General features: G+C 49.4%; 11 protein-coding genes across 11 annotated transcripts; 6 read left to right on the forward strand and 5 right to left on the reverse strand.

The window, feature by feature from the left end:
- Window positions 1-58: 58 nt before the first annotated feature.
- On the reverse strand, window positions 59-2,306 carry BC939DRAFT_161592 (kinetochore complex Sim4 subunit Fta1-domain-containing protein). Its single transcript, XM_051550298.1, has 7 exons — window positions 1,838-2,306; window positions 1,357-1,722; window positions 1,188-1,265; window positions 915-1,094; window positions 703-817; window positions 464-605; window positions 59-378 (listed from the first exon to the last, which is right to left on the reverse strand). The coding sequence occupies exons 1-7, from the start codon at window positions 2,145-2,147 to the stop codon at window positions 307-309; spliced, it is 1,263 nt and encodes a 420-aa protein (XP_051412316.1). The 5' UTR covers window positions 2,148-2,306; the 3' UTR covers window positions 59-306.
- On the reverse strand, window positions 2,294-3,681 carry BC939DRAFT_516548 (ras family-domain-containing protein; the record flags this gene model as incomplete). The annotated part of the gene is made up of 5 exons (XM_051561161.1): window positions 3,306-3,681; window positions 3,132-3,190; window positions 2,924-3,010; window positions 2,742-2,814; window positions 2,294-2,634 (listed from the first exon to the last, which is right to left on the reverse strand). The coding sequence occupies exons 1-5, from the start codon at window positions 3,373-3,375 to the stop codon at window positions 2,294-2,296; spliced, it is 630 nt and encodes a 209-aa protein (XP_051412317.1). The 5' UTR covers window positions 3,376-3,681.
- A 208-nt stretch (window positions 3,682-3,889) lies between these two features.
- BC939DRAFT_451539 (hsp60-like protein) lies at window positions 3,890-6,470 on the forward strand. The gene is made up of 5 exons (XM_051555679.1): window positions 3,890-4,210; window positions 4,338-4,399; window positions 4,508-5,482; window positions 5,581-6,170; window positions 6,448-6,470. Exons 1-4 carry the CDS (start codon window positions 3,956-3,958, stop codon window positions 6,044-6,046), a joined length of 1,758 nt encoding a protein of 585 aa, XP_051412318.1. The 5' UTR covers window positions 3,890-3,955; the 3' UTR covers window positions 6,047-6,170; window positions 6,448-6,470.
- BC939DRAFT_451540 (Pam16-domain-containing protein) lies at window positions 6,193-7,679 on the forward strand. The gene is made up of 4 exons (XM_051555680.1): window positions 6,193-6,298; window positions 6,448-6,532; window positions 6,708-6,877; window positions 7,001-7,679. Exons 1-4 carry the CDS (start codon window positions 6,296-6,298, stop codon window positions 7,247-7,249), a joined length of 507 nt encoding a protein of 168 aa, XP_051412319.1. The 5' UTR covers window positions 6,193-6,295; the 3' UTR covers window positions 7,250-7,679.
- On the reverse strand, window positions 7,607-8,996 carry BC939DRAFT_451542 (uncharacterized protein). The gene is made up of 3 exons (XM_051555681.1): window positions 8,879-8,996; window positions 8,284-8,409; window positions 7,607-8,158 (listed from the first exon to the last, which is right to left on the reverse strand). Exons 1-3 carry the CDS (start codon window positions 8,953-8,955, stop codon window positions 7,726-7,728), a joined length of 636 nt encoding a protein of 211 aa, XP_051412320.1. The 5' UTR covers window positions 8,956-8,996; the 3' UTR covers window positions 7,607-7,725.
- A 252-nt stretch (window positions 8,997-9,248) lies between these two features.
- BC939DRAFT_493020 (kinase phosphorylation protein-domain-containing protein) lies at window positions 9,249-10,748 on the forward strand. The gene is made up of 4 exons (XM_051559545.1): window positions 9,249-9,405; window positions 9,518-9,755; window positions 9,853-9,996; window positions 10,105-10,748. Exons 1-4 carry the CDS (start codon window positions 9,384-9,386, stop codon window positions 10,616-10,618), a joined length of 918 nt encoding a protein of 305 aa, XP_051412321.1. The 5' UTR covers window positions 9,249-9,383; the 3' UTR covers window positions 10,619-10,748.
- On the forward strand, window positions 10,703-11,684 carry BC939DRAFT_161901 (uncharacterized protein). Its single transcript, XM_051550299.1, has one exon. It carries the CDS (start codon window positions 10,813-10,815, stop codon window positions 11,593-11,595), a length of 783 nt encoding a protein of 260 aa, XP_051412322.1. The 5' UTR covers window positions 10,703-10,812; the 3' UTR covers window positions 11,596-11,684.
- Window positions 11,685-12,786, forward strand: BC939DRAFT_161912 (uncharacterized protein). The gene is made up of 3 exons (XM_051550300.1): window positions 11,685-12,149; window positions 12,240-12,376; window positions 12,487-12,786. Exons 1-3 carry the CDS (start codon window positions 11,774-11,776, stop codon window positions 12,643-12,645), a joined length of 672 nt encoding a protein of 223 aa, XP_051412323.1. The 5' UTR covers window positions 11,685-11,773; the 3' UTR covers window positions 12,646-12,786.
- Window positions 12,787-12,827: 41 nt separating this feature from the next.
- Window positions 12,828-15,664, forward strand: BC939DRAFT_486983 (plasma-membrane choline transporter-domain-containing protein). Its single transcript, XM_051559342.1, has 5 exons — window positions 12,828-13,537; window positions 13,633-13,784; window positions 14,467-15,341; window positions 15,441-15,484; window positions 15,585-15,664. Exons 1-5 carry the CDS (start codon window positions 13,049-13,051, stop codon window positions 15,597-15,599), a joined length of 1,575 nt encoding a protein of 524 aa, XP_051412324.1. The 5' UTR covers window positions 12,828-13,048; the 3' UTR covers window positions 15,600-15,664.
- A 766-nt stretch (window positions 15,665-16,430) lies between these two features.
- Window positions 16,431-21,216, reverse strand: BC939DRAFT_451549 (fungal-specific transcription factor domain-containing protein). The gene is made up of 3 exons (XM_051555682.1): window positions 20,688-21,216; window positions 18,860-20,513; window positions 16,431-18,780 (listed from the first exon to the last, which is right to left on the reverse strand). The coding sequence occupies exons 1-3, from the start codon at window positions 20,923-20,925 to the stop codon at window positions 16,515-16,517; spliced, it is 4,158 nt and encodes a 1,385-aa protein (XP_051412325.1). The 5' UTR covers window positions 20,926-21,216; the 3' UTR covers window positions 16,431-16,514.
- A 345-nt stretch (window positions 21,217-21,561) lies between these two features.
- BC939DRAFT_423868 (soluble NSF attachment protein) lies at window positions 21,562-23,114 on the reverse strand. Its single transcript, XM_051553133.1, has 6 exons — window positions 22,889-23,114; window positions 22,649-22,798; window positions 22,366-22,546; window positions 22,108-22,282; window positions 21,926-22,012; window positions 21,562-21,822 (listed from the first exon to the last, which is right to left on the reverse strand). The coding sequence occupies exons 1-6, from the start codon at window positions 23,046-23,048 to the stop codon at window positions 21,673-21,675; spliced, it is 903 nt and encodes a 300-aa protein (XP_051412326.1). The 5' UTR covers window positions 23,049-23,114; the 3' UTR covers window positions 21,562-21,672.
- Between the last annotated feature and the right edge of the window lie 1,755 nt (window positions 23,115-24,869).

The raw sequence follows: 24,869 nt of genomic DNA on the forward strand, positions 1-24,869 counted from the left end.
AAGGGGATACAGTCGGCAATAACGCACGACAGGTACGTGAAGCAACAGAAGACGATGGACGATATGCATGCCATTTATTTGCTGCATCTATCTTTCTAATCTTCATTTTCATTTCTGCTTTAGATCATGACGCGATCCAGGGACGAATAGATGCATTGCTCAGTAAGCCTTTACTATGTTACAAGTAGTCTCAAATTAAAGTACTTCAGGCAACAGCAACCCCTAACGATACAGGTATCAAACGCGACAGAGCAGTGATTCTGGACGGCATGGAGTGTGGTAGGACGAGTGCTTGAGATTAAGAGATCACGTCCCACACTTTCCAATCTCGCGGATAAAATCTATCAAGGAATGCCGGTCTGCAATCAAGGGAAAGATCTACAAAATGCGATTCCATTGTTAAATCCGAATATCTTTACCGAATTGGCACATGGATGCAGATGCGATGGCTATTTGATATTACCTTGGCTTTTCCTTCGCTTGCGAGGTACCAAGCGGAGCAGCCTGCCCTGGTCAAGGTCAGGCGACCAAAGTCAATCTGCATACTGTCCGAACAATGCGCCTCGACGCCGTCTAGAAATCCAGCATTCGATCCTTCCTCACGACTATACAACATCACAGAAATAGTTCGTAATTAGGACTGAGCACCAGTCGGATGCTAATAAATAAGATGCAGCTCAAACTGCAGGATGAATATAGTACCTGACGAGAAGCTGCCGTGCCTCCTCTGGAAGCAGAGATATTGATATTGATTTCAAGCTGTCGACGCTTTCTGGAAATACGTAATGCAGTTCAATTGCCCTCGTTCTCCTGTCATCTATCTCGAAAGAGTGACTAAATGTGTCAATAGGATCGATTGCCACGGAGACGTAATGGCATTGTTATTTGATCCAAGTTTGAATACGTTTTAGTACCTCGTCCTTGTACATGGTTGTACATGGCGTCCAGGGAAGTGTCAACAATCTTTCGCAGCTCATAGGGCTGAAGCAGTAGTCGACAGATTCTGCAATCAAATCTCCGTTCCAGCCATTGAATAACCAATTGGCCGATTACTACCGGCGACTTGATCAAGACTAAGTTGAAATTGGCGAAAGCTGTATCACAACATGGGGGAGTACGAAGCATGAGTACTTGGAGGGGGGGGGGTTCTTCTTTCTCCAGACGAGTCAGTCGATGCTGTACTGTACCTGAATTGGAGCTCTGATTGTGTCCAGGCTGTTGGTCCAACAAGACCGCACAGTGATACGTCTGCTCATGCGATTTGCCTATTGAAAGCAATTTTTCAATGAACATAAGAATGCTGCAAATCATTGGCTTTAGCAATAATATCGGACGGGAATATTCAGGACCCTTTGCCTTTTGGTCTCACGTTAATAGTGATCATGATCGAACCCAGTGCAGAACGAGTCCTCTCTTCACCGTCTTTCTCGTGGTCCAGAATCAGCTGCTGAATCTCCACCTTCTTAATGTCGCCAGGATCATCCAAAGTTTCGGTAATGTTGCGTCCTGCGTTGTCAATCTGACCAGGAAAAAGGCGGTTTCCGTTCACAAAGGTCAACGATCCATCCTGGGTCTGTTCAGCCAAGGCAGAGGATGTAAGATTCCGGGCGTTGGCTGCGATATAGGTAAGAAGTTCCTCTGCATAGGTTCTGTGTTGTAATGGGTTGAAGTCGTAGAATGGCGTTGTCTTGTGAAAGTTCCATGTCTTGTTGAACAACGACGCTATATTGCGACAAAAAGAGGTACAGATGAGATCAAAACGAGCCCGATAAGTTCAAAAACTTGTCCGCCATGTGGTAATTGCCAAAGTAGGGCACTTTTATTGTTACATGCTTACAGCTGGGCACCGTTGATGGCTCCTCGGTGCCTGCTAGTTCCCGCTGAGAAGCAGCTGTGCGTTGTTGGGTTGAATCAGGTCGTGTCTCGTTCAGAAGAGATGAGGATCGAATGACAGTATGAAGGACGTCTCGCGTCCTGGGTCGGTCGAGCACACTGGTGCTGGCTAAGGCTCTGTTTCGAGCTGCAGCAGCTGGGTCCACTGTCGGATCGCGTCGAAGGGTATGTGCCTGAGTCGCCATGGGAGATGAGCAAACAACGCTCTCAGACGGACCAAAGGCACTCTTCTTCTTTTGCCACCATTTGCGCATTGGACCAGTCACGATTCACTCGCTCTTCAGGAGGGGTCTCCGCTCGATTGCTCATTCTTCACTCTGCTGCTATTCTGTTATTCTACACAAGAGGGCCTGTTTGTTTTTATTCATTTGTTCATCCGCTCTATTTCTACTCGTCCTACTCAGCATGCACAGCCATTGGCGCCCTCGGTTGCGCCGGGGTTGTCCTGAATCTTGACATCGATAAGCTGACTCTGGTTCGCATCCGTGATAGTGTTTTCCATACCTGGTAGGGCTTGGGCAATCTTGCGGAAGAGCGTCTTGACGTTGTGTCCGGCCTTGGCACTAGTCTCGATGAACATGATGTTGAACTCCTTGGCCTTCTTTTCTCCCTCCTCTGCTGTAACCTGGCGCTTCTCGTTTAGATCCGTCTTGTTGCCGACAAGGACAATGATCACATCCGTACCTCGCTCCGCCCTTACGTCGTCGATCCATTTGGCTGTGTTCATGAACGAATTGCGATCTAGGCATAATTTTAAGTGGCCAAACAAGATGACAACCGATTGTTAACGGTATGCTTGGGTCCATGTTTACAAAGCGAGAAAAGAATGCCTCCTCGTGATGACTTACTGGTGATATCATAAACAACCACGGCCACAGAAGAGTCGCGGATATAACTGGGGATAAGGCTTCGGAATCGCTCCTATATATGGTCAGAAGGTCGTAGGAGTGGTCATGGTTATAGTCAGAGGCTGGAGACTGGTAGTTTGGTGTGCGTACTGTTCCCCTGAAGACCATGGCTTTCTTCGTACCTGCCCAGCAGTGTCCCAGAGCTGCAGACGCACGGTGCGGTCCTCGAGATACATAGTCTTTGACAAAAAGTCGATGCCGATCGTTGCCTGTGTTTGTTGTACACGTGGAAGTGCATTAGAGGAAGGAATGCATTAGATATCGTGGTGCAACCTCAGGACATGGGTTGTCCAATGGTCGCCAAAGTGTTGAACAACAGAGTCGGTGTACCTGATACGTATTGTCGAAGGTATCGTACATGAACCTGGTGATCAAAGACGTCTTGCCGACTATAAGCGAAAAAAAAAAAAAAAAAAGGTGCATAGTGTGAGCTCAACGTGGGCTTCCATGGTTACCAACGGACAGAACAGAGCCCTGGAGTAAAAGGATGAGTCGAGTGCTTACCGCTCTGTTCGCCCAGAAAGACAAGTTTGAACTTGCGGAGGGGATTCGAGAACTCGGGGTTGGCGGCCATGGTGAAGGCGAGATTAGAAGAGGAGATTAGAAGGGGAGATTAGAGGGAAGGATGTGAGGAAGGTAGATTAGGGATGGGAGGGAAGGAAGGTGTAAACCAGATGATGGGCACACAGGACACTGGAGCACGGAAAGCACGCAGTTGTGTGCACGACAAGATCTACCCCGCAACCCTCCCACCGATCTCCGTCCCTTCCACATACACAGACTCTACACGAGCAGTGTGTCGGATGGCCATGCAAGCACCCATATCACCCAAACATCCAGGCAGGCCGTAGAAAGTAGCCGCTCCGTGCCCTTAGACACCGGGGCCGACTGCAGGAGACATGCTCTGTCTGCCCTCTGCCTGCTTGGCTGACTGACTCCACCTGGGCTCCCCACCTCTCCTGTCGCGTCCTGTCCAGAAATGGCATATGGGATATGATTGGTGGCTTGTGACTATCCAGTCCTCGCTTCTAGTCGCTTCGAAAAGCCGTGGGGATAAAGGCCCGCACGGAACAGAGATCAAGCTGATCCCTGTTCTTCTTTTTGATCTTGATCCTCTCCCGCTTCATCCTCAAGAAACAAACAGATCCTTCGCCATGCTCTCCATCACCCGTGCCCTCAAGGCCAAGGCCCCCATGGTCCGCCCTGCCGTTAGCGCCCTCGCTATGCCCACGCGTCTTTCCAACACCCGTCTGTACTCTTCCCACAAGGAGATCAGCTTCGGTATCGAGGGTCGCGCAAAGCTCCTCAAGGGTGTTGAGATCCTCGCCAAGGCCGTCGCCGTCACCCTCGGCCCCAAGGGTCGCCATGTCCTCATCGGCCAGCCCTACGGAAGCCCAAAGATCACAAAGGTAAAGCAAAGAGAGATGTTCGGAAGGAAATAAGCATGATCAGCAAGGAGGCAGAGAGATGCCCTTGCTACCCATATTATCCATCTTCTTGCATACTAACAAATACTTCCCATCATCTGACCTATAGGATGGTGTCACTGTTGCCAAGTCAATTACTCTTGAGGACCCCTTTGAGAATCTCGGAGCCAAGTAAGTTTTTGTTGTTGTTTTTTTGCACCTGCTGTTGCAATCTGATTCAGTTTAGGTCCAGATACAGCAGCAGATCGCTGACGATATGCTTCTGCCATGAATATATAGGTTGATTCAGGATGTTGCTAACAAGACCAACGAAACCGCTGGTGATGGTACCACCACTGCCACAGTCCTCACCCGCGCCATCTTTGCTGAGGGTGTCAAGAACGTCGCCGCTGGATGCAACCCCATGGATTTGCGCAAGGGAGTTCAGATGGCTGTCGATGCCGTCGTCGAATTCTTGCGTGAGAACAAGCGCGAGATTACCACCACTCAGGAGATCGCCCAGGTCGGAACCATCTCTGCCAACGGCGACAAGGCTATTGGCAATCTGTTGGCCCAGGCCATGGAGAAGGTCGGCAAGGAGGGTGTCATCACTGTCAAGGATGGCAAGACCACTGAGGACGAGCTTGAGATCACAGAGGGTATGCGCTTCGACCGCGGTTACATCTCACCCTATTTTGTCACCGATACCAAGTCGCAGAAGGTTGAGTTTGAGAAGCCCTTGATCCTCCTCTCAGAGAAGAAGATCTCTATTCTTCAGGATGTCCTCCCCGCCTTGGAGGCTGCCGCCACTCAGCGTCGCCCCCTTCTCATCATTGCTGAGGATATCGATGGTGAGGCTCTGGCTGCTACGATTCTCAACAAGTTGCGTGGTCAGTTGCAGGTCGCTGCCGTCAAGGCCCCTGGATTCGGCGACAACCGCAAGTCAATTTTGGGTGATCTCGCCACCTTGACCGGTGCCGTCGTCTTTTCGGATGAGCTCGACGTCAAGTTGGAACGTTTGACCCCTGATCTTTTGGGAACCATCGGCTCGATCACTATCACCAAGGAGGACACTATCTTGAACGGTACCGGTGCTGGCTCAAACGAGGCCATTGCTCAGCGCTGTGAGCAGCTCCGCTCCTTGATTGCTGATCCTAGCACCTCGGACTATGAGCGCGAGAAGTTGGAGGAGCGTCTTGCTCGCCTTAGCTCCGGCGTCGCTATCATCCGCGTTGGTGGACAGAGCGAAGTCGAGGTCGGCGAGAAGAAGGACAGGTACGCATTGATCCTGATCTGGTTTGAGGTTCAAATCTAATGATGAATCAACCATTTGTTCTAAATGCTTTTTTGCTTTTTATTGTCCCTACCTTTAGAATTGTCGATGCATTGAACGCTACCAAGTGCGCTGTTGACAGCGGTGTGCTCCCTGGCGGTGGCACGGCTCTGCTCAAGGCGCTCAAGGTCCTCGATAATCTCAAGGGCGAGAACTTTGACCAACAGCTCGGTATCAACATCATCCGCTCTGCCATCCAGGTTCCCTCCAAGACCATTATCTCCAACGCTGGTGGCGAGGGCGCTGTTGTGATTGCCAAGGTTGTTGAGAATGAGAACTTCCACTACGGATATGACGCTGCGACTGGCGAGTACGGTGACATGTATAGTCGTGGAGTCCTCGACCCCTTCAAGGTCGTTGTCACTGGACTGAAGGATGCTTCTGGTGTAGCCAGCTTGTTGAGCACGTCTGAGGCCATGATCGTCGATGCTCCAAGCAACGATAAGAACCCCATGGGTGGCATGGGTGGTATGGGCGGTATGGGCGGCATGGGTGGCATGATGTAGACGAGTTTTGTACAGCTATTTCCTTTCATTTTCATTCTTTCTTCGCACATATGCAAAAATAAAGATCGCTCTTGATCAAATTGAGAAGCAAAAAGGAAGTCACGGGTAAACATCCCATTTTAGGGTAAATCGCACCGCATCGCACCCTTTCCGTCTGTTGCTTTCATCGCTCTTCCCACTTCTTGATCGCCCTCATTCTCCTCCAAGACCAACTGTTTCTTGCTCCTTCATTCTTCTTTACAGCTCAAAATGGTACTTGCGAATCCTCTGTGCACATCTAGTGCCGTCTGTTCTTTTATTTTTCTTTTTTTTTGTTGACAAAAACCTCGGGAGCGATTCGCTGTACCATCACTTCAGAGGAAACATACTGACCAAGGACTCTCTCGACTCTATCCATATAGGCTCGTTTTGTCGCTCAGGTTCTTGTTATGGGAACTCAGGTCGTCGGCAAGGCCTTCATGGAGGCCTACCGCCAGGCTGCAGCCAGTACGTTTTTGTGTACACTTTTTGCTTCCATAGGATTGTCGGGAGAGCTGAGCGCCTCGTGAAGCCGTTGTTTAGAATGTTATCCCCAAGCCTATACCCGATCTCTACCTTTTGCACTCTTTGGATTCATTGGGCCTGATTTTTTTCCGCTTGTCTCTGTCCTCTACTTGCTTAGATGCGGCCAAAAATGGAGGGCAGCATGCAGCCAAGAGCGGAAGTAATGCCAGTGGTGGATCCAAAGCCGCGGCGGCGGATGCGCTCACACGCAAGGCTGGCATGACCGTTGACGAGGCCATGAACATCCTGAATATCACTAAGGATGCTGAACTCTCTAAGATCATCAAGGTGAGCTCCAGCGTGACATCAGGAGTTGATGAACTTGCAGGATTTTACAGTGCTGAGCTGGTCTCTTTCCATCAGGACAAAATCTAAACTAACACGCTGTCTTTGTATGTCTTTTATGTATAGAACTACGAGCATTTGTACAAAGTGAATGACAAGTCCGTCAACGGCTCGTTTTACTTGCAGTCAAAAGTCGTCCGGGCCAAGGAGCGTCTGGAAATGGAATGGGCTGCACAGGGTAATCCCATGAAAATTCAGTCCGAGGCTGCAGCAGCAGAAGCAGAGGCAGCAGCGACATCGGGAGCAGGAACAGGAACATCAGAAGCAATAGGCTCAAAATCATCACATCCACCCAATGGAGACAAGCAGGTGTGAACAGACGACGACGTAGTTGGTTCGGGAACGCCTCGCACGACCATACGCAGCTGCATTCACATCATCGACTTCACAGTAATTATATAGTCGCCCTTGGAGCGGAATAGAATCGATTTCCATCTGAATACTGATGCAGGGCGCAAGGTGCAAGGAAAGAATGTCAAAAAGGAACAGAGAGCTTCAGCGAGTGCAGGGCATATCGCTTTTTCGCTTTTTTTGTTTTTTTTTGTTTTGTACATGCGCACAACGTGTCGATATCGTTATAGATTATTCTTGAGAGGACAAAGAGAACCAAGTATATGTCGCATTGCTTTTGCAATGGCACGATTGAAACATAAACGATATTAAGAGAGTATGTGAAGGTCAAATGAAGGGGTGTCTTTTTTATTTCGGCCACGGACAATTTAACAAAAAAAAAGGATAGCGCGAGAAAGAAGAGATAAAAGAAGACTTATGATACAGGATTGGCAATGCACTTAGATCTTCTGCATGGCAGCCATATCCATGGACTGGATGTAATCCTCGCCCTCCAAGATCTTCTCCTCAAGAGTTTCGAGAGAGACGAGTTCATCCTCGATGACACAGTTGATCTGCAACTTCTTGATACCGTAACCGATAGGGACGAGCTTGGACTGACCCCACAAGAGACCCTCCATCTCAATACCACGGACGTGAGCCTCGAGGGCAGCCATGTCGGTCTCATCATCCCAAGGCTTGACGTCGAGGGTGCACATGGACTTGGCAATGGTCTTGGGCTTGAGGGCCTTCTTGGCGGCGTACTCGGCAAGACGCTGCTGCTTGATCTTCTCAGCCTCCTCATCGACCTCATCGTCGTCGGAGCCGAAAAGGTCGACCTCATCGTCATCCTCCTCAGCAGCGGCAGCGGCAGCGGGGGCAGAGCCACCAGCCCTAGTTTTAAGAACAAGAAATAAAAAGTTGGATCGGATATGATTAGAGACTATAATAGCGGATTGATGCGCAAATTGATGCACATCTCTATGCAAATATCGGTGCAGATATGAAGAAACACGTACTTGGCAGAGAGGCCCTTGACCTCAGCGATGTGCTTGTACCAGCGGGCAGCGTGGGGGAAAGCAGCCTCGTTGGGGCCTTCGGTCAAGGCGTTGAAGACCTCAGTGTCCTTGTCGCTGACCTCGTATCTAATTATCAGAAAATCAAAAAACAATTATTAGCGCTAGTCATTGAACACAAGCCATTGAACTGCTATCAAGCCTTTGGTCCAATCCGCGTTGCGGGTTAAAACACGCAAGAAATAGTGGAAAAAAGTGTATTCAGTGTCATATACACAACACGCCCACGCGCAAAAAAATGAAAAGAGTATCCGATGCAGCTGACGTGCATAAACTTCAAGCGTGTCCAATGGGAGATATGTGAATAGAAAAGGAATTCTTCTCGTGTTTTCAGAGCTTGTTGAAAAGCAAAGACATCTCGTGAGAGTTTTTTTCTTTTTGTTTTTTTTTTTTCTTTTCCTTTTTGATTCCGGGTGGAGGGAGGTTATGAGGTGTGTTTTTTTTGTTTTTGTTTTTTTTGCTGCTGTTGCTGGTTTTCGGTTCATGCGGACAAGAGCGAGGACTGATTGAGGACGAAAATGGACAGATAGAGACTTACCCAGCAACATAGGAGCGGGCCTCGAAGAGGGAGTTGAGGATGGTGAAGGCCAAGGAGGTAGAGAAAGAGACAGACATGGTGCGGTGCAGTTGCGGTTGTCGATGTAGGGATAGAGAGGGGAAGGAGAAAGAAGAAAAGAGAAGAAAAAAAATCTTTTAACCCAAACAGCAGGGAAATAAAGGGTTGGCGAATCAACGAGTCAACGATAAACAAACCTGCCCCAGATCCACGTACAGAGCTGTATTGCCAGCCTATCAGCCTATGCATCGGCCCATCACAGCAAAACATCCGCGCCCATGCCCCATTCCACGTACGCCCCATGGACTGGACTGATTCGTTGATGGCGCTGCATTTGCCGCTCTGTGCCACTCATTCATTCACTCATTCGCTCACTCGCTCACTCACTCGCTCACTCACTCACTCACTCCGTCACTCGGACTCATCGCCTACGCCCCCGCCTCCCTAGGCCGCAGCAAGCATATTCATCATTCATCCTTAGCCTATCATGTTCCATCCAACCCGAGGAGGTTAGAAACTAAAAACTTACCAGATATGCGTCTATACACCTGTCAGCTCTCATTGCTTACACACACACACACTTTCTCTCTCACTCACTCAATTGACTTTATCCTCTCATAGGCACGCGCGGTGGTCAGGACCAGTTTAAATGGGAGGACGTCAAGGAAGACAAGCACAGAGAAAACTATCTTGGAAACTCGCTGCATGCAGCCGTGGGTCGGTGGCAAAAGGGCCGTGATGTCACTTGGTATGCAAAAGCCGGCAGCAGCGATAAGGACCTCGCCACCATCCAGGCCAACAAGCAGGCTGAGGTCCAAAGCATCAAAGACGCGGAAGCAGAAGCCATGGCAGAAGCATTGTAAGCTACATGGCCGGTCCAATTGAACGTTTGATTTTGCATACTGCATGACTCCTTGATCTAACCGTCGTACCTGGGATTCAACTGACGGCTGTAGAGGATACAAGACCAAACGCAAGGTCGAGACCAATGTCACAGAGAAGGAGCTCAAGTCCGCAATTAGTAAAACTAACAATGGAGTTCAAGACGAAATGGACGAAAGATTGAAAGATTCTTCTGCAATCGAAGGCCTCGGGTTCAAGTACGTGAATCATTGATCGCAGTCTTCTCTCCCCCTCCTTCTGGTTTTTGATGCGATGGGCCATAGACTTACAGTCATCTCCTTTCAAATACGCACTACACTGTATAGGAATCGTGCACAAAGAATGTATGCTGATAACCGTCCAGAGAACGGATCACGCAGGCCTGCGACAGCAGCGAACGCCACACCCATTGTGCCTTTGATCCCACAAGCTATTGTGCCAGAGGCGAATAAGGTCAAGGCACGAGGAGAACGGTCGTTGAAGGAGCAAAAAGAATCGATCAAGGATGAATCAGAGGCACGCCGCAAGCGACATCGACACGACCGCGACCGGAGCAGAAGCAGGGAACGGAGCAGAGACAAGGAAAGAAGGAGCGACAGAGACAGGGGAAGAGAAAGGGATGGACGCGGTTCATCCAACAAGGGCCATCGCGAGGACAAGCGGCGCAGGGATAGGAGCGGGAGCAGGAACAGAGACAGAAGCAGAAGCAGGAGTCCAGAGAGACGGACCCGCGACAGGGACCACGGACATTCGCGACACGACCGTAGTCCGCGTCGGGAGCAGGAACGGGAGCACAGGAATGAACGCAGGCATCGCAACCGTAGTCGCAGCCGAAGCTAAAGCCGTAGCTGGGCGTGAGAGTAGCGGTGTTTTTCTTTGCTCCACGTAGTAATGAATGGAAACTGTATTTTATTTGCCTCAAAATGCACTATTAAAAGCGCTTGCATGGTAGACTATGGTTCACCACAGCGCTCTCCCACTTCTCTCCTTCTTGCCTTCCTTGCCTTCCTTGCCTTCCCTGCCTTCTAAAAGCAATGTCGAAACTCGAATCGCACGAATCGCGCGAATCGACCGATTCTCATGCTGCTACATCACAGTCGAAACCATCTCCAGCCTGGTCGTCCTATATCTCGGCTATCACCGTCGGCCTCTTGTCATCCTCCTGTTGCGTGATCCAGCTCGTCCTCAATGCCATGTCCATAGGCTGCGCCGGATTCTCGGTCTTGACCCCACTGCGCCCAATCTTTGGCACGCTCTCTTTCCTGCTGATGGCCTATACTACCTACAAGTATCGGCTTTCTTCAAGAACAGCACTCACGATGGCCATCGCACTGATCCTCACCCTCAGTCCAGAAGTCGTGTCGGTCTATAACCAATCGGCTCCGGGGTCACTGCAACTCAATGGCGGTGACGCCGTCTCTGGATGGGCCTTGCAGCCGCTCGTACAAATGTACTACAAGACTGGCTTGGCACCCTTTCCTCGCAGCTGGTACAAGAGTCCAACAACCGAGCAAGAGGGATCCAAGAACGCTTTGTTGCAAATGGCGGTACCGCTCATGAAGTACGAGGTGCAGATCGATGGCATGGCCTGTGAGGCGTGCGCGAATCGTCTGCGCCAATATTTTATTAGCCGCCCAGGCATTGAACATGTGCAGGTATTTTTTGAGGACAAGAAGATGGTAATGTGGACGCGGTCGGGTCCAAGTGTACTCCTGCTCTCGGAAAGGAGTATCCAAGATATGGTGACACAGGTCGATAAAAAGTACTCAGCAAGACTCCTTGAGATCTACTCTGATGCCAAGCTGGACGAAAAATAATGCAACGTGCCAAGACGCTCGTTTTACTGTAATTACTGTAGAGTTATGGCTGTGTGCATCTCCACAGTGTCCTTGAAACAGTCGGTCAAAAATAAACGTCGATTTGGTGGCACAGCGAACAAACATCTCTCCTCCTCCTCTTCCTCAATCACTCATTTCATTGATCCTTCTTGATTCGATGGCGGAGGAATGGCGTTTCTTTGGCTGCACTCTCCGGGATATCGATAGCCAGCTGGGGGCACGATGCCGAGCGACATTGACGAGCGGGAAGGAATACACGGGATATCTATACACAGTCGATCCTGAAACACAGACTGCCCTCATACTGCTACGACAGTCTCAGGAACCAGACCAGAAACAAAGTCAGGAACACCACTTCCAAAACCAAGGTCAGGATCAACCACAGAAGCAGCAAAGTCTGGATGGCGAGCAGCAAATTCAAGCACCAAGTGAGGATCAAAAACATATGCTATGCCCCACGGGGCTAGATGAAAGAGTGTTATGGACTATAGTTGCAGTGCGCCAGCATGCTTTAAAATCGTGGATGTGTCCAGGTACAAGTCTTATGAACTATTGCAACCATAATCCATGAGATAGAAATGAAGATCCTAAAGCATTTTTTTTATTTTTTTCTTGTGCTCCAGATGGCAATACTTCAGACCGTCTTTCCTTGGAGGAAATGGATACAATTACCCATATCTCCTCGGGGCTGAGCAGCCCAACAGTGATCCAGGCCCGAAAAGAAGCCTTGGTGGAGATGTTGCGATCAGTAGGTGGACTTGTTCGTGCTTGAGATACAACAGGCTCTCCTCTTGCCAATACCAATGTCAAATGGCGGTGCCGCTACCTGTGTCAAGACTAATATCCTACTTAATGAATAAAATCAAATAGAAGCGGATCCCATTGGAGACAACGGCAGATGATCCTGTTGTTCACATCATGACGAGTGCACATGTTCACCCTCCGTATCTGGCTCAGTCGGTCGAGTGTCCAAACGAGGTGGTTCGCGAACGTGTCAGGGCCATGGTCCAGGGGCTGCAGCAAGGCTGAGCGTGACTATTGACGCAGTTGCCAGGCACCCTGATTCCTGCGTTCCAGTGGTTCCTGGATATATATATTTATATATATATAGCAAACAAGTGGGCTATACCACAGACCACTGTCATTGGAAATAAAACATACATTGGGACCATCATGTCATCAATCAACCTTAAGCTGTAATAGCATATGTCACATACTTTCGGGATATAATCCTTTCTTTCTTCCTTCTTTCGCTCTTTCTTCCTTTCTCACCTTCTCACTTTCTCACCTTCTCGTTTTCTTCTCCCCTTCCTCCCTCCCTCCCTCCAGCTGTCTCTTCTTTGCCTTACTCCTTATTAATTCGCCATCAATACTCACACCCCTCTAACGGCTTCACACCCCTCCCTCCTTCTTCCCTCTAGGGACAGACACCATGGCACACTATCCACCGCCGCAATCACAGCAGCACCAATACCCTCCAGCTCCTCACTATGGTGGTCAGCCCCAGCCCTACTATCAGCCCCAGCAGCAGCAGCATCAATGGGGTCTGCAGCCCCAGCCCCAGCAACAGTACTTTTCCCCACAGGGACAGCCCATGACTGGGGTCATGCCCCCAGCCTACGATGGCTCTGTCAATCCAGAGACCGGTCTGCCCACAAAGTTCAACCCCAAGCCAAAGTACAACGACCTCTGGGCGCTTCTCTTGTTCCTTGTTCAATTGGCTGCCTTTGTAGTCCTGTCCTACTTTGCCATCAGCAGGGTCAAGGACAACAACGATACTAGGGGTCCTGGAAACAAGCCTGCTCTCGGCTTCTTGACCCTCCCTGGTTTGATCACTCTCTTCATCTCCATCGGTGTCGGCGCTGTCTTCAGTATTCTCTACTTCTTTGTCACCCAAGCATTCCCTCGCCAAGTCATTAAGGTCAGCCTCAGTCAGTCAGTCAGGCAGCCAGGCCATATCTCCTTCAGTGGAAACTTGCTGTTCCTGACGATCATCTTCGTTCTGTTCCTGAACAGGTCACCTTTGCGATGAGTATCATCCTCTACTTGGCAGTTGCAGTATACTATCTCTACCGTCAACTGTGGTTGCCCGGTATCATCGGAGCAATCTTCGGCGTCATCTACGCTACTATGTGGTGGTTCTGGAGGAGCCGCATTCCCTTTGCGAGGTAACAAATTTGTCACTGTTTTTCTTTCAAACTGTGGTATTATCTCGTCTCGCGGAATGTTTCATCATGCAGCGGAAGGGAACACTTTTATCTGGCTATTTTCAGGAGAAGGCGAGAGGATGATGTGTTGGGTCGAAGAAAAACACTTCCATGTCTGGTCTGCTATTTGGGCTGTTGTCGCAACCGGAACATCAAGCCATGCCCTGCATTTCTCATTCTGGTTATTGTGCTCGCACTCACTTGGGCCTTCACACATCCCTATTGTTATATCCAACTCTACATTTTCGTCTCTGTATGGATACATGGTACCCACAAAAGCGATTGGGGACTCACGATGATTATATCATCATCAAGCAAGGAGTTAATATACTGTACCTAGCCTTCTCAAACACTTCGCCTTCCTTTCGCTATTATCGGCCTCCGTCGGCCTGAAACGGATGAGCATTGTGCAATCAATTCTTGTCCACGATCTCTAAACTGTGAACGCTGGTTTACAGATTTTTTTACTTTTTTTCTGAGCATTTTCTTTGATTGCTTTGTATCCGCTCGGAAGAACCTTCGCCAGCTGCAGCATCGTCGTCCTTAAACCAGTTCCTCCTCAATATCAGGATTACGCGACACGCAGATAATACAAACTAACCGCTCCGCTTTATTGTTTTATTGCGCCAACTATACAATGTAGTGTGATGCTGTCAACCGTGACCTCGATCTCCAAAGCGTACCCTGCAACATTCGTTCTCTCATTCCTGGGTCTCTTCCTCCAGATCGCCTACAGTATCTACTTTATGACAACCATCGCAGGAACCTTTGACCTCTACTACGACACCACCACCAACTCGATTCCGACAAAACTTCAGGTCCTCATCGTCTTCTGCTTCTTTTCGTTCTACTGGACATCTCAAGTCCTCGAGAACATTGTGCACACGACCATCTGCGGCGTCTTTGCGACCTTTTATTTCATGAAGGGCTCACCTCAGGGCATGACCAAATCACCAACAGCAGAGTCCTTTAAGCGAGCCTGCACGACCTCGATCGGCTCAATCTGCTTTGGATCACTTATTATCGCCATCATCCAGACACTCAGGGCCATCGCAAATATGGCTCGCGGGGACGGCGACGGAATCATGCAATTTATCGCCTGTTTGATCGACTGCCTCCTAGCCTGCCTACAGGGACTTGCAGAGTACGTCAATAAGTATGCGTTTGCGCAAGTCGCGATCTATGGAAAGCCGTATATTCGGGCAGCAAAGGATACATGGCACATTTTGCAGGACCGCGGCGTGGAACAGATCATCAACGATAACCTGATTGGAAACGTCTGGGGCATGGCTGCGATCCTTGGGGGCGTGCTTTCTGGATTAGCGAGTTACCTGTACCTGCGTTTCGCAGACCCGAGCTTCAACATCAATGGCCAATTTACGGTAATTATCGTCGTCATGGGCTTTGTGATGGGACTCCAGATCGTCTTCACGGTCGGCACAGTCATCGACAGTGGTGTGGTCGCGACCTTTGTCTGTCTTGCAGAGGATCCCGCCGCCTTGGCCAGGACCAAGCCAGGTATGTCGGCGCTTTCGTCTCCTTTTCTTGTATCCCTTGTCCAACCTCTATTGCATGGTTTTGACATTCTTGTTGTAATCTTTGCGTATTGTGCTGCAGAATTATTCGAGAGAATCCGTGCCACTTGGCCCGCGGTAGTTCAGGTACGAGGCGACTCCTTCTATACACATTTCGAATTGATAGCTGCTGTCATTGAACCGCACATTGCTAACGTTCCTTGTAATATCTTTTGCGCACATGTAGGGCGTCCATTACTGAGGTCATGTCTAGTTCTCTCCCGTTGCTTGTGTAATCCAAATAAAAAAAAAATCACTTAATCTGAGTTTTCAGTGCAGCGGCTCTGACCAAAACTATAGAGAATCATTTATGGAGCATCATGAAGATGAGTTGAAAAGTTGAATACGACGGTGTTAGCATGGACCAAGTATTTATTAGAGGTTCACACCTTCCTTAGTTGAAGCATTAGATCGGTCACAGCCGCTTGATCCAACGACCAAAATGTTTACTGCTAACACCTCTGTTCTGATATTGAACGACCCAAGGCCTACAGTTGGAGCATCGGGTAGGGGCTGCACAGCTTAAAAAGAGAATGCGAGGGAGTATGAGAAGATTCAGAGGAAAGGGTGCTAGGAAAAAAAAAAAAAAAAAAAAAAAAAAGAACGGTGAAGAGATATTCGGATGCGTTTGCATCGGTGCTAGAACGCAGGGACTAAGACGCATTCATACGTCGTTTTTTCCGATGTATCTTCCTAGTGATGGACATGTAACCACAAGACACCTGGACACTTAACATACTGTTCTGGCGGCATGTATTTTTCAGATTCACGGGTATTATTGTGGTGCGAGAGGAATCACCGCCCTGGAGGGTCCTGCCTCATCCTCGCCTGCAAGCGTAACTCTCTGCTGGAGCCTACTGTTGTCACTATAAAACGCGTGTCAACCGATAAGGTGGGAAATACGAGATTTCCTGATGGTATCTGGCAGATTCAAAGTGGCCTGATGTAGCTCTTTTGCAAGTCCAATAAAACACCGCCCATTGCCATCTAAACGAATATATGATATACAGGGCATTCTTTTATATATATTTATGTGTGTATATATTGCAATGCTTGCTAAAGTACATGTACAGAATTTGGCAAAATTAGTTCGGCTTGAAGGGCCGGGCTGCGGGCTCTATGAAAATGAAGGGATGGAGGTATGAACAGGGGCTCGGCTAGGGATAGATGGATCTATAGCCATGTCGATCGATGATAATGCCTGTTGTTGTTGCTGTGAATGCTGCTGTTGTTGTGGCTGCTGCTGATGATGCTGTATCTGCTTTTGAGCTGCCGGCTGCGCTATTGCCATCCCTGCCGGTGTCATACTCGACGACGCAGCCGGCAGGAGCTGACTCCACTGGAAATAATCATCATAAATTAACGAGTTCTGCTGGTTCAGCAATGGCTGCATATCCCGCTGCAACTGCATCTCCTGCCGCTGCTGCTGCTGGTGATGAAGTTGTAAGTATCGAACAAGAGAATCGGGAGTTGACTGCATCTCTGCAAATGCATCGTCCGACATCATGAACGAATGCAGACCCGGAGAGATATTCTGTGTTGAAGATGGACTCTTTGAGTCCCGGGGTACATGGCTTCCAGTAGAGGACATGTCCGATCTGTTGCTGTCGAGGCTTGTCAGCATCATTGAAGTTGAGGAGGCCGACGCGCCTGGTCTGCGTGCCGCAGGCGATGGTCCAGAGTCGGCACCCAAAGATCTAGGTCTTGGTTGTTGCAACTGCGACTGAGGCTGAGCTCGAGATAATGCCGACATTGATGACAGGGCAGCTGACGATGGTCCAGAGGTGTTGCTCATGTTGGGCGTGCTATTGCTATGATTCTGCTCCATCATCATCGGCGTCATCTGGAAGGAGCTCGACAAAAAATTCAAGTCGCCGAGCGGCATCGCAAAGTCAAAGATCGAATCCGTGAGCTCGGCCTGTACCCTAGATGAATTATTCTGACTGAAGCTACTGCCATAAACAAGGGGCGGACCAAATCCTGCACCTGAGAATGCTCCTTGCTGATGTTGCTGATGTTGGGGTTGAAACGGCATCATCGTTTGTTGCTGATGTGCGGGAGCAGAGGAAGATGGTAAGTACGCAGATGAAAATCCACCAGGTGGTCCGAATGCAAGGGAAGATGACACAGAGGCCTGTTGCCGCTGTTGTTGGAGTTTTTGATGTTGCTGTTGAATATTGGCATTTTGTCGCATATTGATAGCTTGGGAAATCGTCTCCTGTTGTTGATGTTGTTGAGAGTACAGGCTCATCAAGCGCTGGCCGACATCACCCTGTGCGGGGCTAACAGAGGATATTATCGGGTTGCCTGGTTGAAGAAGCATAGGTTCCATCATGTATGCATCCTGTGCTCGGAGCTGTTGGAGTTGCTCTGGTTGCTGCAGCAAAGCATGTCGGTATGTCTGATTGCCTTGCAAACTCGACGCAGGCTGACCAATGGGCTGTCTTTGGTCCTCCTCGACTCTTGACCATGTTCCTGTGTTAGTTGGGGATCTGACCGAGGCCGAATTGGAGTGGTAGGTGTTCTGTTGCGCTACCGGCTGCGGCGGCTCGGCCACACTTGTAGCGGGGATGGTGCTTGTCCTGCTTGTTCTCGCCTGCTTTGCTACTCTAGGATTCGCAAAATCATCTCCCTCGGTTTGCCGCTTCTCCAGGGCAGAGGATTCTATCTCCGCATTGTTGACGCCCTCATGCTGAGACAATTCATCATTTTGCTGCTTCTGTTCTTCCAGTATCTTTACTTTCCATTGCCGTTCAAACTCCTGGTTAATTTCCTGAATCTCGAGCTGATTCATCCGATTGCGCTGCTCCCGCAAATCTTTCTCTGCCTGCTCCTTGTCGTTTTGATCCTGAACGACAACAGGTTGAATTTTACTCGGCCCCTCGGGCGTCGCAATCCTTCGTTTCTGCTGATTTGCTTGGTCAATCACCTGCATCTCTGTGGCACGTCTCCACAATGCGATCAAACCCGAGTCGCTCTTGAGAAAAGAACTGATGGACGCCAGCTTGCTGTTGACTACCATCCGTGGAGCCACAGCCTCGCCCTCCAGTCCTTGACGCTCTTTCTCCTCGTCCTTTTCAGGAGCATCACCAGCGCGGGGAGCCTCCTTGGCCTTCAAGGCATTCGCCGCACTGTCCGCTGCATAGTCGCGACTGCATCCGTGAGCGTTGTGGGAGACCACCTGTGGCACAATGATTCCCCCGCCTGCAGCCGATGAGCTGATCTTGGACTGAATCGAGTACAGGTCGCGAATAATGTAAAAAAATTTGTCCGCCATGGCCCAGTAAGTCTTCATAGTCTGCAGAATCTTCACGTGAGTGCTCAAGTTCCTGCGCGCCTTTGATGCCACTGCAAGGTCCGACGCGAATGCGTTTGTGATATGACTGCATACGATAGTAGAGATAGTAAGTTAGAAGCAGAACAACAAGTTCCAAGCGAAAGCAATAACGATACATTCCTTACATTGTGGCGGTAGTAAAGACTGGGTAGGCAAAGAATGAAGAGATGTATATCCGAGGAGGATAGTTCTGCGCGCTGACAAAGTCCAAGACCTCTGAGACCTTGGAAGCTGCCTCAGCGCAGCGAGCGACAGAGTTGTCGACGAAATTCGGGTCCATGGGAAAGCTGGCCTTGTCTGCAGCGAGGATGGGTCGATGAAGCAAGACGACTGATGTGTGGTATATGACGTGCATGAAGATGATGATGCATCCTTCATTTCTATCCTTGAGCATCCTGGCGTTCTCGGGCGAGTAGATCAGGTGAGAAGGGATCGACTGAAGCCATGCAGCAAGTGCCGCGTCGATGATAGAGAATTCAGATCCAGGCTCGTTTGGTGGGATCGATTTTTTAGTCCTAGGGCGGTTCACGTACTGCGAAACTTTGCCAAGCACGGCGAGAATCCTGATAAGGTACGCAAACGAGCTCAGGCTATGGCCCTTGGGCCGTGGTTTGTCCTGTTCAGCCTCCGCAGAAGACTCGGATGGTGGTGTAGCCATGCCATTCGCATCCGTGCCTTGGTCGTCAGGTTGCCTATCTTGTGAACTCTGTCGTTGTTCCTTGAAAGACTCCGTGCTCGTTTCAGGACCCTGATCGTCATCCAGCATCTCAGTGACTACTGGCCTAGCCTCATGCCAGGCATTGTCCTCGCTCGGAAGCAAGACCTCACAGTCGCGCTCGTCAATCATCCTGGGCCGACCTGATGATGAAGAGGAAAGCACGTCCATGATAAAGCACGCCCAAAACGTCCTGCGCCGCGTCTCCCGCAGCACCCAGTCGCCCTTGAGATAAAAGACTGGACTGCTGTCCTCGCGATTCAGACCCAACTCCTGTGCCATGCGTATAGCCATGCCTCCAAACATCCATGCGCGCGGACCTCTCGCGGCCCCATATTCGTACATGGACAAAAACAGTAGGGCCTGAACGTTGGATACGGTAGGTATATCTACCGAATCAACAATGGAAGCACGGACGTTCGTTGCAAAGGGCTCACCAGCAAGGAAGGGCGGGGTCGTGACAACATCGGGATGGTTTGAGAACCGAGCCACACCAGCACAGATACCGTTCAACAGGTTTGGGGAGACCTTGCCCTCCCTGTATTGCTTCATGAACGATCCTGGATGGACGATCGGGAACTGGTAGTAGACAGAGTCGAAGAAGAGCTGGATGAGATGGTCGAGAATGTCCTTGCGTGGGACCTCGTCCTTGATGCCGTAGATAGGTCTCTTGGCGGCGGTGATGGAGGCGCGTTGATCCGATCTGATGGCGTTGGGTTTAACGTTGCCGTAGTTCTGAACCATGGGGTGAGTCAGCTTTGAGTCAGTGTCTGCGTAGTATCCAAGAGCCGAGGACCTGCCAAAGTAGCGTGCGTCAGCGGCTGCTGGCGGCCCGGCCGTCGACTCGGAGTTGTCATCCTCTTCCTCCGAAGCGGATCGCAGCGAGACCTTGAAGTCGGAGTCTATTGCTGCAGGACCATGCTGCAGCATCTTTTCCATCTTGTCGAGACGCTTTTCGAGCAATTCGATATACCCCTGACGAGGACCCCTCTTCTTCATCGACGGCAGATATGTGCAATGGATGTCGATTTTTGCGCAATTGGCACAACTGGGCTTAAGACCGTCTGTTTAATACAATAAAGATAAGTTAGTAGGCAATCGAAAGGCTGAGTGTATGCATAGACATGTTCAATTGACGAGGCGAAGCAAGGAGGTCCGAAAGGGCGTTCGGTTGCCCTGCGGCCCTCTTCAATCCCAACACAGATGATATAAAAAGATAAAGAACAAGGCGGACGTACCGCACTTTATCTTTTTCTTGCGACAGGGGTCGCATGCTTGTGTGAGTCGTTTACGTTTGATGGGGGTAGATCCGCCCGTGGACCGAGAGGGATGGTCGTCCTCGTCGCGGTCCTGGTCTTGGTCGTTGTCATGTTCGTGGTCGTTATCGTGGTCGTCATCATGGTCGTGGTCAGCCTGGTTGCTGTCGTGACGCTGGCTCTGCGGTGGGCTATGGGTTGAGGGGGTGTGCTTTGCCATAGTGATTGATGGATTGGGTCCAGGAGGGGTGGGTTCTATCGCCAGGGAACAGCTGGTGTCAATACAGACAGAACCAGTGTAGTGAGCGTTTGATAAGGGCGGGCAATTGGGAGTGAAGCGGTCGAGTGGGGAGGCGGGGAATATGCCCAGGGGCGAGGAAGAAGTGGAGGAGAGTACAGTAAGGTGTAGCCAGAAGAGAGTGCGATGTGTATGTCAGTAAAGTGATGGGAAGACGAGCGGGGGATGAGAGTGAGGAATGAAGTGGGAATGGGCAGCGGATTGAGATTGGAGTCTACCAGCCTACCAGCCAGCCAACGCCAATGATTGGACGCTTAAAATGTGTTGCCGCATCTAAAAAAGGGAAGAGCTGCGCTGCGGTCGGATGGTCGACTCAATTGCATCGACAGGGGCCGGCGTGCGCAGCGGCCAACAGCACCCAAGGTACAGCTTTCTGCAGTCTGGAGTGCGAATACATCCAAGAGGAGAGATGGGTGCCCCTCGGTTCTGGATACTGTGTGGAACCTGCTGAAGACCATCTTACTTTTGGTAACAACAGCCTGAATTTGATGGCATCCCACACGGCGCACCAGCCAGCTTTATAACCTTACTCGTTCGACCAACTCAAGTTTGTGCTCCATTGCAAGGATTTACGCTTTGTTGCTGATTGCGGCCGTCTCAAGCGTGTTTATTTGTTGAAGATCCTTTGGAGACGAGCAAAGGAAGAGAGCCACCTTTACAGTTCTGTTGCTACATCAGACCATCTTCGTCCCTCATCCCGTTCTTAATCTCCAGCAGTATGGAGGTCTTCCAGTGGTCCAGCTTAAACTTGTCAGTGTATTCCATAACCACAGTCGTGTACTGTTCCGCATCCCCAGCATCTAATGCATCCATCATGTCCTGTCATATCACGCAAGCAAGTCATTGTGAAGGCAGAATGAGTGCCATTGAATGGATGTGCAGTGCGACAACATAAAGGAGAATAAGCCGAACGCTTACTTACATTAAGAAATCTCATTTCACGAGTAGTACCGAAACATACGTCCACGCAAGAATAACGACCGATGGATGTTCTTACTCGTGCGATGACCTATTCAGATTCTACCAGTTAGTGCATCAACCCTTAGACCTTGAGCTATACCGGCAGCGACAGGTGTCACTAAAGCGCCGTGTTATTTCAGTTACCCCTAGAGCGAGGTAGCAGAGTCCTGTACTGAAGCAGTGCAGCTGGAAAGAGGTACTCGTTACAAAGCTCATCAAGGATTCCTGCGCAGCCTTTTCAAAGTTTTCAATCGCACTCTCGTATAGCTGGAGCATCGCTGCAATTGATCCTGCCTTAGCTAGACATCCGCGAGTTGTCCTATCATTGTTGGGAATAACTGGGGTCAAGACACATCCGACAATCCTCTCGATTACGGCGACAGAAGAAACTGTGCAACATACGCAGGGCTGTCTTCGGTGGTGTAAAATTCGGCTGCAGTCTCGTAACATGACAGTGCCGTGGATAGATCGTCCAACTCTGTCTCATAAACGAGGGCGATATCCTTTTGCAAATCGGCAGCCTTGCTATAATTTTCCATGCTGACACTCATCATGATCAAAATTTTTACGACGTGGATATGATCTGAGAATGCGTGTTAGAAATCAAGGCCTAGATCGAAAGAAGAGAGTTGGAGGTAAAGGTGGATCGAAATACTTCCTGTATTAAGACGGCTGTTACACATACCATAGGGAGTCGAGCACTTCCGATAACTCACTGCGGCCTTAAGATAAGCACCTGCCTCCAATGAGGGATCAGAGGGATCAGAGGGATCAGAGGGATCACTCTTTTTATACCAGTCGGAAGCCTTACAGTAGGCATCTCCAGATTCTTTCCCTAAAAAAAAAAAAAAGGCAGGGTAAGCGTGTAAACAGCTGAATAAAGAAAGTGTCGCGTCAAGAGGAGCCATCGCATGCATATCAGTACACTGCTTGCTGTTCTTGTAGGCTTCAGCTACCACGGTGTAAAAATCGCCCATGGCCTCCTGGTGGTCGGATTCGGTCTCGTAGAACAATGGGCCCCTTGCCAACTTTTTCTCGGCCAACTCCTCCAGTTCCGCACCAGTTAGTACACGTTCCTCAGACATAGACGGTAATGAATATGTGTAAGAGAAGAAGCAGTGGAAATGAATATGGAGGAGCTGCTTTCGGCGATTGAAGGGAGGAAGGGGGCTTTAACCACAGAGCACTCTTTTTATACAAATAGCAGCTCCTCGGAGACCATTCACATCGGTCCAACCAGCTTTAGTAATCGTGAACCTTCTCTCATACGCTCTCACTCGACCTCACTGTTTATTTAGAAACACCATCTGTGTTATTGCATTCTGGACGGCGAAGTTCGCTAAACTACATAACTCCCGTGAACAGAGTAAAGATATAGACCGATATAGCAAAGTCGCAGCATTTCCCATACATCTTACATGCTCTCCGGCATGGCAGGCGAAATCATCTATTCACTGTGCTTATCTGCAGCGTAAACGCGTGCTCTAGGAGGTCGTTGAATGGTTCCCCAGCCCAGGTTACCTTCAAAAGAGGCTCAACGATTCCTTTGAGATCGTGTGCATAAAGGCGGTGCACTAATCTCAGGTATCTACGTTTCCCTCTGACTCGACATCATTGTTAAAAAATGAGGAGCATGATAGAAAGCGAGTAGTCATAGGCAGATTCCAATAACCATGCAAGTTGAGGCTATAGGATCCAAAGCCCAATTGCTGTACCTCTGCCCAGTCTTTATTTCAGATATTCCTGGTGCATGCCCATAGACTACTGTACGTATGAGGCCCAGTATAAAAACTTAGTGTTATTACATAGTATTTCGGACGCCGTATGCCTCGAGTAGGACTAACTGAGGACGATAGATGGTTTGGAAAAGAAGAGTATGTTGGGTTTGATCATCACGAACACATTGTGTTCATATTCAAAGTCAAGTCCTCCTTCATTTCGGTCTCCTTGTTATATGCATCAGTAAAGACATGGAGCTCTTTTTGGCAGTGGGACGAGGCGCGGTAGAGGTATTACGGAATAGCGAGTAGGAAAGAAGAAGTGAGCTTGTAACGGTAACAATTAGACTGAGCTGGCACCATATATCAGGACTGCTCGAGCTATGTTGGCTGTTGGAGGCTCGTACGCAGTTCTAAACGGTCATGGGATGGGAACATGAAAGCAAAACGGTCAAAGACAATATGGTAGTCGTGTACACTTCTATGACTTGAGTTGCTACGCTTCTCTATATCTCTCCAAGATGAATGTTATTATCAACAGCAGAAATATCTTGTATAGCCCACTTGAAGCGAGAGGGAACAGATATCACTTGAATTCTTGAGAGCAGAGACGCTTAAGAAATGGAGAGCACAGGACACTTGGGCGAAGCAGAAAAAAAAAAGGCAGTGACATGGACCTCATTTTTTTTCCGCCAGGTACACGCTAGATCAAGAAACGAAGAATCAAAAAACGACACCATCCAGTTCTACCGTAGCCTTTGTGTGCCCAGCGCAATACTTAAAAACTTTAATAATAAGCTTGCTTTATTATTATACTTAAAACCTGTATGTATGCTTATTTCCGCAAACAGTCTGGAAAAACATACAATTGATGTTCGCTTTTTCCCGCTGGATCATGGCTTATTGTACCTGACGAACCGGGTTGATCAGTAGGGCGTGTTGGGCTTCACCCTTCTCCAGGGAGAACCGCACCTGGCTAGGCGAGGTAGGTAGCGCCAAGGGGGAGCAAGCCCGTCCCACGATCGAAATATCCTCCATCGCTCTATGATGTAAACACTTGCGGCAGTTCCTACAAAAAAGAGATTCCGGTTTAGTAAATCGGTCTTTCAGTGCAATTTTCTTACCTTGAATGTTAAAAATGGGTGGGCATTTCAAATCGAAATTCTGCAATGACAGCAGGATACTCTC

The sequence above is a fragment of the Gamsiella multidivaricata genome, assembly GCF_025024155.1.
Source record: "Gamsiella multidivaricata strain RSA 2152 chromosome Unknown BC939scaffold_32, whole genome shotgun sequence".
In the NCBI taxonomy this organism is placed as follows: domain Eukaryota; kingdom Fungi; phylum Mortierellomycota; class Mortierellomycetes; order Mortierellales; family Mortierellaceae; genus Gamsiella; species Gamsiella multidivaricata.